This window comes from Cygnus olor, chromosome 10 (genome assembly GCF_009769625.2).
Source record: "Cygnus olor isolate bCygOlo1 chromosome 10, bCygOlo1.pri.v2, whole genome shotgun sequence".
Taxonomy (NCBI): Eukaryota; Metazoa; Chordata; class Aves; order Anseriformes; family Anatidae; genus Cygnus; species Cygnus olor.
Window position 1 is genome coordinate 20,079,535 of NC_049178.1, and position 13,706 is coordinate 20,093,240.

General features: G+C 42.4%; 1 protein-coding gene across 7 annotated transcripts in view; it reads left to right on the top strand.

Annotated features, from left to right (window-relative positions):
• Nucleotides 1-13,706, top strand: part of CNTN4 (contactin 4) — a 301,419-nt gene that overhangs the window by 177,808 nt on the left and 109,905 nt on the right. For all 7 annotated transcript variants that reach the window (XM_040568777.1, XM_040568783.1, XM_040568784.1 and 4 more), the window contains 2 exons: nucleotides 4,566-4,692; nucleotides 5,777-5,952. In XM_040568777.1, coding sequence (XP_040424711.1) covers nucleotides 4,566-4,692; nucleotides 5,777-5,952 — 303 coding nt within the window. The remainder of the gene's footprint in view (nucleotides 1-4,565; nucleotides 4,693-5,776; nucleotides 5,953-13,706) is intronic.

A 13,706-nucleotide genomic window follows, 5' to 3' on the forward strand; every position in this document is an offset into this window, starting at 1 on the left:
GAAATACTCCAAGAATTCTCGCCTCGCTGTAGTTATTATCTTCCCCCACAGTGTGGAATATTCAATTAAACCTTCTCTCAAGTTGGCCATAACTTTCAACGAAAATTAAAGCAGTCCTATTTAGCTAACAATATCCATCACTGGGCCTAATGTTCAGAGAGAATAAGAATGGTTTCACCTGTTCGTTTGAATTAACCTCAGCTGACATTCTTCATGTTTCAATTCTTCAAAAGTGCAGGAAGACAACAAGCATTGAGCATCACGCTGAATATGCTGGCTCTCAGGTCTGGGCTACTGGAGGGATACAGAAAATATCTGTTTCGTTTGGAGTGTATTTAAATGAGTCTGGTGTTTTTCAATAGATTTTGTGATTCACTAGGAATATATATATATATATATATCAGCAGAAGCTAGGATAACAGAATGTTCTGCTAAATTATCACATTCTGTCCAACAGCAGCATATGGGTATACACTTCATACTGTGTTTAAAGCTGATGCTTTTATCATGAAATCACTGAAATTTTCCCTGCATTTTCCTGAAAGACACACAGTTCTCTCGAAGGATACAGAACCAGAGTTGTAGCGCATTTGTTTCATCTGACGGGGAAAAATGCTTTTTGGTAACCAATCTTGTTTGCAACTTGTCTTAAGCTTGGGGCAGCTCCGTGTTCATTCTGGGTTAGCTCATTTCGGGCTTGAGCAAAAGAAACGTAACTCAGAAAAATAAAATCTGTCACTAGGAGAGTGGCTCAGCAGTTAGCTTGTCCAGGAAGGTTCCTTACTGCATTTTCCCAGGACAGCGACAAACCTGTAAGGAGTCGCACAGGTTATGCAATAGCTGCTGAAAATCATAAAGAGCAAAGTGAGCTATAATAACTGAGGGGAGCAAGAGTGGCCGTCATATTTGTACTCACCTATGTGCACTGCATCATCATGCTGGTCAATTAAATATCTCAAAGAGAGCCTAATGAACACGATTTGATTTTTAAAAGGGAGGTGGGGGGCAAATAGAAAGCCATCTTAACTCAGAAAAGTGCCTTCATTTGGCATCAGTGGGCTTGTGGATCAAGCTCCTAGGGCTCATCAGCGATAAGCTGAAAACTGTGGTTTCATGGCTGCAAGTTCCTGAGCATCACTGCAATAGGAATGGAGTAACCACTTTTATAAAAAATAGAATATGAAATTCACATTTAGAATTTATCTGGATAGCAAAGCTTTTTTCCTACAAAACATTGCTCTATTTTGTAATATAGTATTGCATTTGCCTGTGCTGGCAGTAAGTATGCGAGATCCCTTTTTATCCTGCAACATTATAAGTTAGTTAAAACTAAAAGTACCAGCACCATAAATAGTTTTCTTCCCATAAGAATCTGGATGCAGTTTGTTCTATTTATTAATGAATGATTAGTGTTCTTTGAACTAAATCTACACCTTCTACAAGGCGCCATGGCTCCACTGTTGCCACACGCGCCGCAGCAGGGTTCATGCTGAAGTGTTCTCTACCAGGCATTCGGTTGTAGCGAGAGGACAACAGACGAGATTAAATAGTTTGGGCTTGCTTATCTGGGTTATACACTGGCAACAATAAGAGAAAGAAGAAAGAGTAGGCACTCAAAATAATTTTATCTGCACGGTGTTGCGAGGCTGTTTCCTCCCCTTGTGTTCTGATCCACCGACTCCTGCATTCAGAGCCCCTCTGCTGGCCCTGGCAGCAGCCCCGTGGTTGTGCCCAGGCTCTGTTCTTGCCAGCTAAAGAAAGGCGAGCAATTTTTTTCTGTCGTGTAAAAGCTGAGTGTTAAACAGCATCAGTAGCAGATGATGTAATTTCTGGAGAGTGACTTCATTTGGTATCTTTTGTGCGCTTCTATTATGTGAAAACTGTAGCTTAGGCAAATTAAGTTCATTAGGCTTTTCACCTATTTCTGAGCATTTCTAACTTTGTAGTTCTCTACCTTTGGTGTCTGTGACTTCTGAATCATACACTAATGATGCGGACAGGTTGCAGTGTTCTGCAGAAGCGTAACTCCCTGCCAGGCCCCCTTGGCACCGTGTCACCATACCCTGAAGAGCAGTGTCACCCCCTGCCACAGCACCGGGGCAGTCCGGGCCCTGCTCCTGCAGCCGAGCGATGTCCTGGGCACGCGGGGACGCGTTTAGTGTTGGGGGTTCGGGCCCTTCCATTTGTTTGTGCATTTTCCAACACAGTCTACTTTTTGACTCAAGGTGTGTTTTCCTGCGAGAGAACCTGACTGATTTCCTGACCAAGAATCTGACCTTTGGCGTGATGTGACACAATATAGGTGGACACATGATAATTGAAATAACACTAAATGACAGTGTGGCGTGACTTGAGTCCTTTGGTGGGGACACAGGTGACACAGCCCGAGCCAGCACGGTTCAGTAAGTGAATTCCCTGCTACGGTTTGGCTTCTGCCTGCCCCAGCATGTCGAAGCTCCTTGCTTATGGGAGTTAAAGCGAGGACCCAAGCTCCAGGCCAGCTTCTGAATTTTACCATTAGAAAATTAAAATGTATTTTAATTCTTTTGTTTTCAAATCCATTAATATAGTACTCAGAGCTATAATCTTTATGGGCCAGATTGTAATATTCTTTCTCGCAGTAAATGAATCAGCGCAACTGGTTAAGGAGTCGAGCAGCCCTGGGTCTCAGAAACAAGTCAGGATTTAATCATCTAGCCCTGCATGCTTTACGGTTATTATCTTTTTCTGCCAGCAACAGTAAGTTGCACACAGGTATAATTTAAAGCTAGAGATTATGCGGAATGTGTTTTGAATAATAGATGAGTCTCAGTCAGATATCGTTAACATATAATTAAAAATAAAGATAAATACAACTGATATGACTATATTCTTCGTGCAGTCTCTTTTGTGGCAGTACCTGAGGGAGGAGACATGAGAAAGGTTGCTCCGTTATAATCTTCCTGGCAGAGTCTCTCTGAAATCACTCTGTGGAAAAGACAGAATTTTCTCCCCGGAGTGCAGAGCTGTTGTTCCATCTCCTGATACACCCGGCTGGCTCACCAAGCATTGCGGGGCTGCGAGGGCTGTTCCCAGTCATCCTCACCCTCCTTTGATCAGGAAGACGCATCTTCTTCTGTTCGTTCACTTTTCTTTCTTACTTCTTGGTATATCCTATCATCTTTATTTTATATTTTATTTATTCTTTCTCCTCTGACCTCCTATATGGACAAATTCCCTGCATGTCCATCCAGATGGACTCGTGGCCCCACAGCAGCCCGTAGTGCCATGGGCTCAGGTCGCTCCTGTCCGCGTTAGGTTGGGTCATGGCACGGGTGGGCATTTTCCAGCTACCTTGCACCATGGGTGGATTGATGTCAATCATCATTTGTACTTGTGGAGTATGCTGTTAGCCAGGCTTTCTGGTGGTCTTTGATGTATACGCGGGAGAAACGAGCAGCATTTGGAGTGTGGCCCACTGGGCTTTATTCATCTCTGTCTAATGTAATTCCTAGGAAATGAGTTCAAATGCAGATATGCATTTCAGGTCCTTTATCAATACATTTTTAGGTCAGAGAACATTTTTGGCATGAAAGTCTTACAAGAAAAGGGGTTTTGTTGAGCTTTTTTTTTTTTCTGGTGTCATAGGAATCAGAAGTACCAACTACTTGGGTTTCTTCCCACAGTTGGATTCTGCCTCTTCTGTGCTAGTTTTGCTTTCAGAAGCAGAGATGCCAAATACAGCAGGAGATGAAAAACAAAGTGTTTTGAAGCCTTTATGTGCTTCCAGTTACTGTTTAGATTGGAGGGGGGCAGAAGCAGGAGTTGTGCCCACCTGGTGCTTGGCTGCTGCACTGCAACCCGGTGCAATTGGTATTGCCAGGTACAAACCCTGCTGATGCTGCTGCTTATCTTCTCGTTACTTACGGTTATAATAATGCTGTACTGGGTGACCGGAGGAATAAAATCAATAGCGTTGTGCAACGTGGCAGCTGTGTGCTTGAGGTGGCGAAAGCCAGGATGCTGAGCGAGGCCACGTGGCCCCTCTGAGGTGCTGCTGTGCGGCTACAGCCACCGACTGCGAAGAGCGCTCAGCTCTTGGATGGCAGATCCAGCCCTGCTGAGGGAGTTTCTGGGGAGCTGTACCTGCTGGTCAACATCCAGATAACATGCTGTGTGGCTGTATTTAATAATGTGTTTTGTGTTTTTTTTTTTAATTTACAGAGAAAAAATTTCAATTTTTAAAAGTGAAGCTTAAGCATTCCAATTTTACTTGAGCTGTGTTACAACCATAAGATTGTGCCTGTTCCCATTCATTGAGCTTCGGGTAGAATTCCAATCTGTCCTCTAGTTAGTGTGCAAACGTTTTCATGAATGTTGAGTCCATGCAATGTTCATTGGCTTTTGAGAAAAAAAGAAAAAAAAAAAAAAAAAAAACACATCTGGCTTCTCTAAAATCAAGTATAGTTACAGCTTCTTTTTAGGGTGAGTGGTAGCTGGTCTCTTTCTGCCAAGGTGCTATTTTAGCTTCTGATGCATGGAGATTCCTGCAAGTCTCTCTCATGTTTTTCTTCTCATTAATGCAGACGACAACACACTGCACGGGCCGGTTTTCCTGCAGGAACCGAGCAGCGTGATCTTCCCGTTGGATTCAGAGGAAAAGAAAGTGAAGCTGAACTGTGAAGTGAAAGGAAATCCCAGACCAACTGTTGGGTTTGTTGAATGTTTAACTGTTCCTTAGCACCATCACCGCGTTACGGTCATGTCCCCCTGCAGCCTTTCTCCTGCACGTGTCACCCAGTCTAACTCAGCAGTGCCCCTGGGGTTCTCTCAGTGCTGATACCAAAGAAAAAGGCACCAGGAAATCAGCATGTGCTGCAACAAAATTGCAAAATTTGGTTCAAAAAGGTTATGAAGGGATTATAAATCATGTTGGCTTCCTCATTTGTCCACACACATGGCAAAGCTCTTAATGTTTTTCAGCTTTATTAACTGCTTTGAGATCCTCATGAAAAAAAATGCTCTATTTCTGTGGCAATGCTGCTGTTCTTGTTCCACACGTCCACTTGGGCTCATGTAAATCATTTTGGTTGATCCCCCCTTCCCCCCCCCCACCTTTTGGTACCTTTCTTATTGTTTTTAACCAAAGTAAAGGGCGCTTTGAAACCTGTGGGAGTCATAAGACCTCATCCCACCTGCTGCCTTCTGCCATGACTACTTGATGTAGCAGACTGGTGATTTACTCATGCAAAAATATTCCATTTTTTTCTGCATAGGTTCAGGTAGAGGGAGCTGCTCCGAGGCTGCAGCTCCCTCGCATGCTCCGCGGCAAGCAGTGGGGATGACAGTTGCTGTAATTGGGACAATGTGGTGTTAGAAATTCTCAGTGCCCCAGTTAGTGAAAACATCTGCTGTGAGTGAATTTTCTTAAATTTAAAAACAAACAGCCAGCTTAAGTCAGGAGAGGGAAAGAAGCCTCTGTGGGCTTGAACAGTTTAAAGATTCTGTTTCTGGGACTTCCTCTTGCAAAATGATTAATTCCAAAGAGCAGCAGCACTTGCAATAACTACAGAAACATTAATCATATCAGGGACTGAAATATATGTCAAGGATATTGCTTTTTCAGTTACATACTAGAATATTTCAATACTGTGCAAGAAACTTAAATTTTCATGCTGTTTTTTTCTTGAGTAGTCAAAGATGTTTTAAATCTTTATTTCCTACATGTGGTATTTTCAAATACACAAGAGTACCCATTAATATTAGCAGGATTTAACTTTGGCATTTTGTACTATAGGTGGAAATTAAATGGGACCAATATTGACATCGGTATGGATTACCGCTACAGTGCAGTGGAAGGCAACCTGTTGATCAATAATCCCAACAAAACCCAAGACAGTGGAACGTACCAATGTGTAGCAACAAACCCATTTGGAAGGATCATTAGCAGAGAAGCAAAGCTGCAGTTTGCCTGTAAGTACCAACTGCATCGCAGCCTCGGTTCTTGTGGCTTCCTACAAGAAGTATGAGAGCAATGCCTGCCTTTCTAACCCGTTCTGATCTGTTACGTATTATGCTCTGAGCTGTTCGTGGAACAGAAAACACCTGGATTGAGAGGGTAAATGTGTGTAAGGAATGGGTGTCTTGTTTTATGCTTGCTTAGCTGTAGTATGCGGGGTACAGTGTCTTTATTTCTTGAGAAAGGGACCACCTGGCAAAGTAGCTGGTAAATGGGGTTTCACCACTGATTTTTCACTCCATGGAGAATTAATACTTCAAACGTTTTAAAGGGGCATGCTCTTTGTAAAGGACAAATTCACTGTGACATTTTTCATAACTCTTTAAGTTTTAGTAGTTAGGTACAAATACTTGGAGGTACAAGTGATATTTGTACCTGTGTACGTAAAAAGGATATCAGAGGCTGCCTCATATTTATTTGGGGTTAAATTCAGCATTACAGCTTCTCGCCAAAAGCTAAAGATAACAAAAGACATAGTTCTTAATGTGAATTAACATTATACGAAATTAGGAAAAGCTGTTTTGGGGTACAGGATAGAGTCCATAAGAATGGGCAAATGATAGCAAAACGGGCAAATGAAAACCATCTTTTTTCTCACCTAGTCATGAAAGGAAAGGCAGAGAACAGACACAAGGGCTTATTCATCTGTCATCTGAGTGATGCCTCTGTGCCATTGTCCTGGGAGGGGCATACACAGCAGCTCAGTAGTTACAGCAGGACCTACTATGGAATATCCATGCTCAGAGTGCAGGAGTTCAAGGCACGCCCTTGCAGACATAAAGACATCAGTGCTGGTGAGCTGGGTGTTGAGTTTAATCCCAAAGATGGTTTTGATGAACTAGTAAAAAAGGCTTATGTGCTCCATCTCAAAAAAAAAAAAAAAAAAAAGCACCAAAAAATGGATAAAGATGCCAATAAATGCCAGGTTCACACAACATTGAAAGGTGATTTGTAACAATAAATATTACTGTGCATAAAGTCAAGTCCTCCGTCTGCACGCATAATTTACAATATATTGTCAGTTTGCTTTTGACCTGCTTGTGTTTGTCCATGACTGAAGATGCATTTTCACTGTGGATGGGTAATGAACAGCCTCCTCAATACCAGCCTGGTAACTCTAGATTTCAGTATGTCAAGGTGATTGCTTCATAAATACCGCCTTGGTCTACGTCTCGAGAGACTACATTTTCTTGGCAGGTCCCCTCTTACTCATTGTGGCCTTCTGTTGGCTATCAGGGCAAGCTTTTGAAGCATCATTTAGAGCTAAGCACTTCAGCACCCCTTTTGCTGGGATCATACTCTCAAAAAAAGTCAATCATGTAAGGACAAGCCAGGTACCAGGTTCCAGCTCTGTAGACGCTGGTCATGGGTTTCAAAGTCCAGGGTGTGGGACCAGGAGAGAGGATCCTGAGGCTGTGTGACTCAGTGGCAATACGTTAATTTCATTGCATGGTTAAATGAACTAATTAACTAGGAGCTTGCAAACACAGAGGATCCGGGGGGTGGGGGTGGGATAAAGAAAATCAACCTTCAACATTTTAACTTTGCTTCAGATACAGAATGTTTATTAAGTTCCAGTTAATTTATCTGTCTTGATGAATGGTACATCTGGCAATAATCTTGCAAGTTTTCTAGTTGACCAAAACCAAATCTGATTTGACTGATTCTTAATTAAGATTGAATTCAAAAACAAAGCTTGTTCTTTTCTAGTTAAAATAATGATGGCAAACCTCAATAAATTTTCAATTCCTGAAATTTCTTTTACATTACTAAAACTGTATAATCAGATTAGAAACATTTGGATTAAATTAAAAATAAAATAGCATTTATCAAACTAGGCTCTATGCTTTGACAAAACAGCTTAGACATTTTAAGGTGTGTAATCAAAGGGACTGCAGCCAGAATTAGCTGAATTATGAAATATGCAGAGCATATTCCTAAAGCTCTGCCTCTAAGAACCAATAAAATTAGGCACGTGTGTTAGTAATGCTTGTTTTTCAGCCTTGACATCCAAGACATCTAGATGCAGTAGCACTGCTTGATAGAGCTGCTTGTCCCTGAGTGTTTTTATTCCAAATATTACTATTTTTGCATTGCCTTTTGTAGGTTCTGGGTGGAACAACCTAAAATAATGTATGTGGGGAAAACCCTTTCTAGCCACTGCACAGCTCTGTTAAGCCTGTTTGCCCTCAGATGCTCTCTCAGGATTTTTCCCTTTTATCAAGTTATTTTCTCTGAATTTGCCCCCTTGTGCAGCACCTGCATCTGCTGAAAGCCTGTGGCTGCACACGCAGGCTCTGCCCCACCTTTGGCTCCAGCACTGCAGCTGGGGTCTTGTAATCCCCATTCTGTTGCACATTACGGTTTAGCTCTGGAAAGTCATTTCGTTAGAGACTCACGACTGTGTTTTACCAGTCCGTAGCTTCCCCATTCATCCAAGTGAGCTGTTGTTTTCCAGCCTGACCCGTGTGTTGTGTGATTTTTGTTCCTGAGGAAAGTTGCTGCAGGTTCTTCTGAGACTGGTGTCTGGGGGTTTGAGCTTTTTCTTTTTTTTCTCTCAGGGGGTTAAATTCTCAGTCCTGGGGCATCATTAATATATGTTCGTTCGTTCTTTGAGGGCTATATTATTCTTCTCTGGCATCTTCACTGAAGATTAAACTGTGATCCAGCTATTCAACCTCGTGTGCAGGTCAGAGAGGGTCAGCAATTTAATCCCTGAAATATGTATTTAGGTTACAAACTCATTACGATAAAAGTGCTAATATTTTTCTCCAGTACTTGCTTTGTGATATATCATTTACATTTCAAATTTGTTGTTTTTTTTTCTCCAATGCTAGTTGCATCTGAAATAGAACATATTTTGAGAAAGGGAGGAATCTGCTGTGCCACGGTAACAGAATGATTAATGATACCCTAAACGCTGTGCTTATACCAGTACAGGCTCTCACCAAATAAAAAAATAAAAAAAAAAAAAAGCTTTATACTCGGAGTATGGATTCTAATAATGGCTTTTCCAAAATGATACACAAAAACACAGCTGAACTAGATTAAATTATGTGCTTTTTATTTTAGAGTATGGAACTTAGCTTGACAATTTTATTCACTGTACAGTGGTTTCTGTTTGGAAATAACACTGAAATCAATAGGAAGTTATGCCTGGGAGGAAGTGCAGCTCTCAGGCTGCATTTCAGAGACGTACCTGCTCATTCAGACACATGATTAAAGCTGTTTACTATGGCCCAGATCCTGCTTCCGTTTAAGTTGAAGGTAAAACTCGTATTGATTTTCAGTGGCACCAGAGTTGGACCATACCTCTCAGAAAGTGATGAATGGGCAAGTTGTTCCTCATTTTCTCTGGCACAGCTTGAAGGTGCTGAGCAGCTCTTAGCTGTGGGCAGGAGCCTGGTGCAGCCCCTTGCAGAGCAGTGTGTGGTAGGCTGGACGTGCTCCCAGTGAATGTCCCTGCCAAATTATTTCTCCTGACTATGAAATAATTTACAGAATGGAACATCAGTGTACACAGGTGCTGAAAGTTGCATTTATGCCCACATCTACGTAGACACGAACTCACAAATAAATTACTGGGAAAGGCTGCAAGATTTGGCCATCCCGATGTGAGGCAGCATCAACGCTTTCCTTGGAGCAGCTCTGAGCTTGTTCTGCGCAGTAGTTGCAGGCCATTCTCAGACGTATGTGTTTGGAAGACTGTGCAAAGGAATACCCGTTAAGATTTCATTTATTTTTGTGGACTCCACCATTGCCCATCTTACCTGCTGAGCAGCTACTGCCGATTGTCTGGAGGACACGTGTGCTCCACGCGCTGTGCAGGTAATGACCTAAGGGTTCTGAGTCCATTCCTCCCTGCTTCTCTTGGCCACAGCGTGTGAGAACTGTCTGAAGGAGTGTGCTTTTGGGACACCAAGTCACAGTGTCTTCCCACCAGAAATCTCTTTGCAGAAGTCCCTGACCTACCACCGTGTGTCAATGACCATGGAAAATTGCAAGTTCCATGTGGCTGGTGACTTGCCTTGTATCCCTGTTTCACTTAGGGAAGCAAAACAGGAACTGCTTCTCAGCTTACCTGGAAATGGAGCTTGCAAGCAAATTTTCTGAAAGTCTTTTTTTTTTTTTTTTTTTTTTTTTTTTTTTTACAGTTGGGACAGACATTTTGTTGAAACTTTTTTGATAGGACTTTGTTTTTTAAATGTTAATCAAACCTGAGGTTTTATTCCAAGGAAGTTACTAACGTGGAGTTTCCTTTAATCCTGTAACTAAACAGGTCCACCCTAATGCAGCAGCTATTTTCTGCAGTTGGCAAAATAATATTGCATTGTGCAGGGGGGGAGCAGAAATGAGACCCCAGGACTGGGGTCAGCCGAGTCCTGCCCTGGGGGTGCTGGACTGGACCAGCAGCAGCACACAGTAGCAAGGCCTTCCGCGGGCTGCAGAGAAGGGAGAGGAGACAAAATGGAAAGGGAGCAGCCACCTCCCCCAGGTCAGGCAAGAAGGCTGAGTTTGTGTGTGGAATTTAGCTCAAGCTGTTCCGCTGTGTTTGAAGATTACCCTGTGCCTGGAGGGATGGGCTTGGAGGTGGCCATCCCCCAGTGCTGACTGGGGCAGCAGCCCCAGCGCTGCCTTCATACGTTTTTCTCTTGAATCGTTCAAATCGTTTATAGAAGCTTTAACTTTCTTTGTTGCCCTGAATACATCTTTAACTGCAGGGAATCAAACTATTGTTTCTGAAAACTGTTTCTTCCCGCACTTTATTAAAGGGATTTGTTTAGTAGAAGTGTTTCTGTGGAAATAATTGTTATGCATGAATTAGCAGATAGGACTCAGCACTGTGCAGTGCAAATGGTAGCAGAAAATACAATAATAATGCGGTTGTAATGAGAATACTTTGGGGCTTTGACCTACCGTCCCAAAATAATTTAGTTATGATGGTAGAAAAAGAAAATTACTCCCAACATTACACTGAAAAGGATTTTTTTCCATATTCCCATTGCTGGAATAATTCCTGTTATATCTTGCACCCAAGCAAATCCCATAATTTTTGCTATTAGTTGCTAAGAAACAAATTATAATTGCTGCTCAAATTCTTTACTGTTGTACCCTCTTATTGCCCTGAAGTGCATTCATTTTCTTTTTGAAGATTAAATGATCAATGAAGTAATTCTTTCAAGAACAATTAATAGGGAAAACATTTTCAGAAAACCGCCAAAGTATCTGCGTTTTCCTGGCTAAATAAACAAACGCAGCAACAATTGCATTGATTGATCAATGAATTGATGCACTTCTGCTCAGCTGAATGAGGCATTTGGCACCCAAATTAAATCATTTCCACAGTCGTTATTAATGTCTGAGTGTTGAGAAAGCACGATGTGCTTTAAACTTCCTGGAAACGAAGAAGAATGGGGTGCAGATTGTTTTCTCCAGTGTTAGACCACAGCTGGGGCAGTGAGCGTGCACTCCTTGCTCAAGTATTCCTGTGCTTGTTCAGAGCCTTGGCTTCAAGTCCGTGCCTCTTCTCACGGGTTGTTTTTTTGGTCTGGGCGCTGCCTCCTGCTCACTTTTTTTAAGTTCCTCCTGATACCTTTTTAAGTTCTGGGTCCAATAAATAAATCTGTTTTGGTACAGATTCTATGGTAAGAGAATTTTCCTTAAGCTTTTCACCCTTCCAAAAGGAACAGTAGTTTTGTAGCTCCTGAAACCCCACCAGTAAAGCATTGTTTCAGAGCTTGCGAGTGCACTTCTATGCCAGAGACACCCACCTCTCCGGGCTGCCCCAGTCCCACCAGCACGGCTGTGATGTGATGACCATCCCCACCTTCTAGCGGGCACCCTTACACAAATGAAGCTGTAAAGCCACAGCTCCTAAGAGCACGGGCACAAGCTATTTCTGGTGTCCCCATTTCTGCGAAGGTATAATGTTAAAACTGTCTAGGCAAATTAGCACTTGGGGGCTAGGTATGAGAAATCTGACTTAAGAGTGTCCCTTCTTGCATGCAGGTAAATAATCCCTGGTTCCTCCTCTGGTGTTTTTTCAAGGGAAAATAGCATTTATATCAATAAAGGTTTTATCCAAACTTGGGCAGCAGTAGTACATGGGCTCCCAGGGCTTGGTTTGGTGTGACACACAGTGCTCTTTAACAAGGAAACAAGTAAATCGATTTGAGTTATTGTACGTGCACAAATGTTTCTTCTTTGCTAAAACCTGAACTCAGCTGTGCAAAGTGCGGCCACCACCGTCAGAGAATCAGCTCACCACCTCTGCACCTTTGCCATACAGTCTCCGATGGGACAGAAAACTAGGTTAAGCCACAGATAATCTTTTCTTTTTTGTGTTTTTTTTCTTTTTTTGATGAATAGGACCAAGAGGGAGTACGTAACAGAGGATAGATATATAACCTACTTTACTTTAATCTGAGATAGAAGAGCCCTTGCCATTAACAGAGAATTTCTCTCTACTATGTTTCCACCCGAGGGTTATAAATAAGATGAGTACATGATTACTTAAAAGAGCGGCAGGGCATTTGTAAATAATCAGCACACCTTCTCTCAGAGCTGGCCATCTTGCCAGGCTGTGCTGTTCTTCAGGCAGCGCGTTCCCATCTGCACGCCGCACGGTGCTGCTGCAGGCAGCGGGGTGAGGGCAGGAGCCCTGTCCCGCAGGGACACCTCGCCCCCAGCACCTTCAGTCCCAGCTCGCTCACAGCCTGGGGTTCTCCTCTGGTTTAGAAATTCAGGGCGCAAGGCACAGGCAATAGGTCTATTCCATCCCTCTCAATGTCTATTAATTTTACCTTTAATATGTAAAATAAGCAATATCATACATTCTAAGTATATATCCAGATACCTAGGGGCTGGATCTCTAAGGAACAAATGCAGATGTAGTCATTTGTTGAAACTGAATGTGGACCTGGACTGCTTTGATCACAGTTCGGCATGGTCCGGTGATGTGAAAGTTGCCCTGCAGAAAGCTCTGCTGTTACCTGAACTCTCTAATCTTGAGAAGATTATCTTTGCTAAATCGTGCTATGAAAAACTCGGGCTGGGCCTGGAAGGAAATAAGAGAGATTTCTCATTTTCTCTGATGTTCTGAATAAAACAGTGAGTATTCAGGTTCTTAGCACAGATATTTGGGACAATTTCACTTTTAATTGAAAAGATCTTTCTGCATTTGAAGATCTGTTGACCTGAGGCTTAATCAGTCCCATTGGCTTTTCACCTTTCAGCTTAAAACCACCGTTCTCTTTATTGCCTTGATACGTAGGTCATAAAGACAAACACAGAGCTCCCACAGTAAGCTTAAGGAGAGATCAGGACTTGGTCTTTCTTTTCCTTCTTTCCACTCAGCTTTTTGCAGGACCTGGTACTGCTCCATTTATCAGCAAAATCCCCTGGTCTCACTCTCCCTCCTGAAGCCCTTACGAGTTACCTGTGTTACCACCAAGGTGGTCGTGGTCCCTTTGGTGCTTTACCATTGGATTCTTACAGAAACAGAGAATGTCATCTGAAATCTGGCCTGTTTTTAAAAGGCTGATAACCCCTACGGTAGGAAACTGTGAATGTTAATATATCCCTAGCAGTTGTATTAATCCTCTGAGTGGGGCTATATTTACAGAATATTTTTCTAAGTGTTTTTGGTTTTTTGTTGTTTTTTTTTTTTTTTTCTTAAATCAAAGGATAGGAACAGTTGAATAGTTAT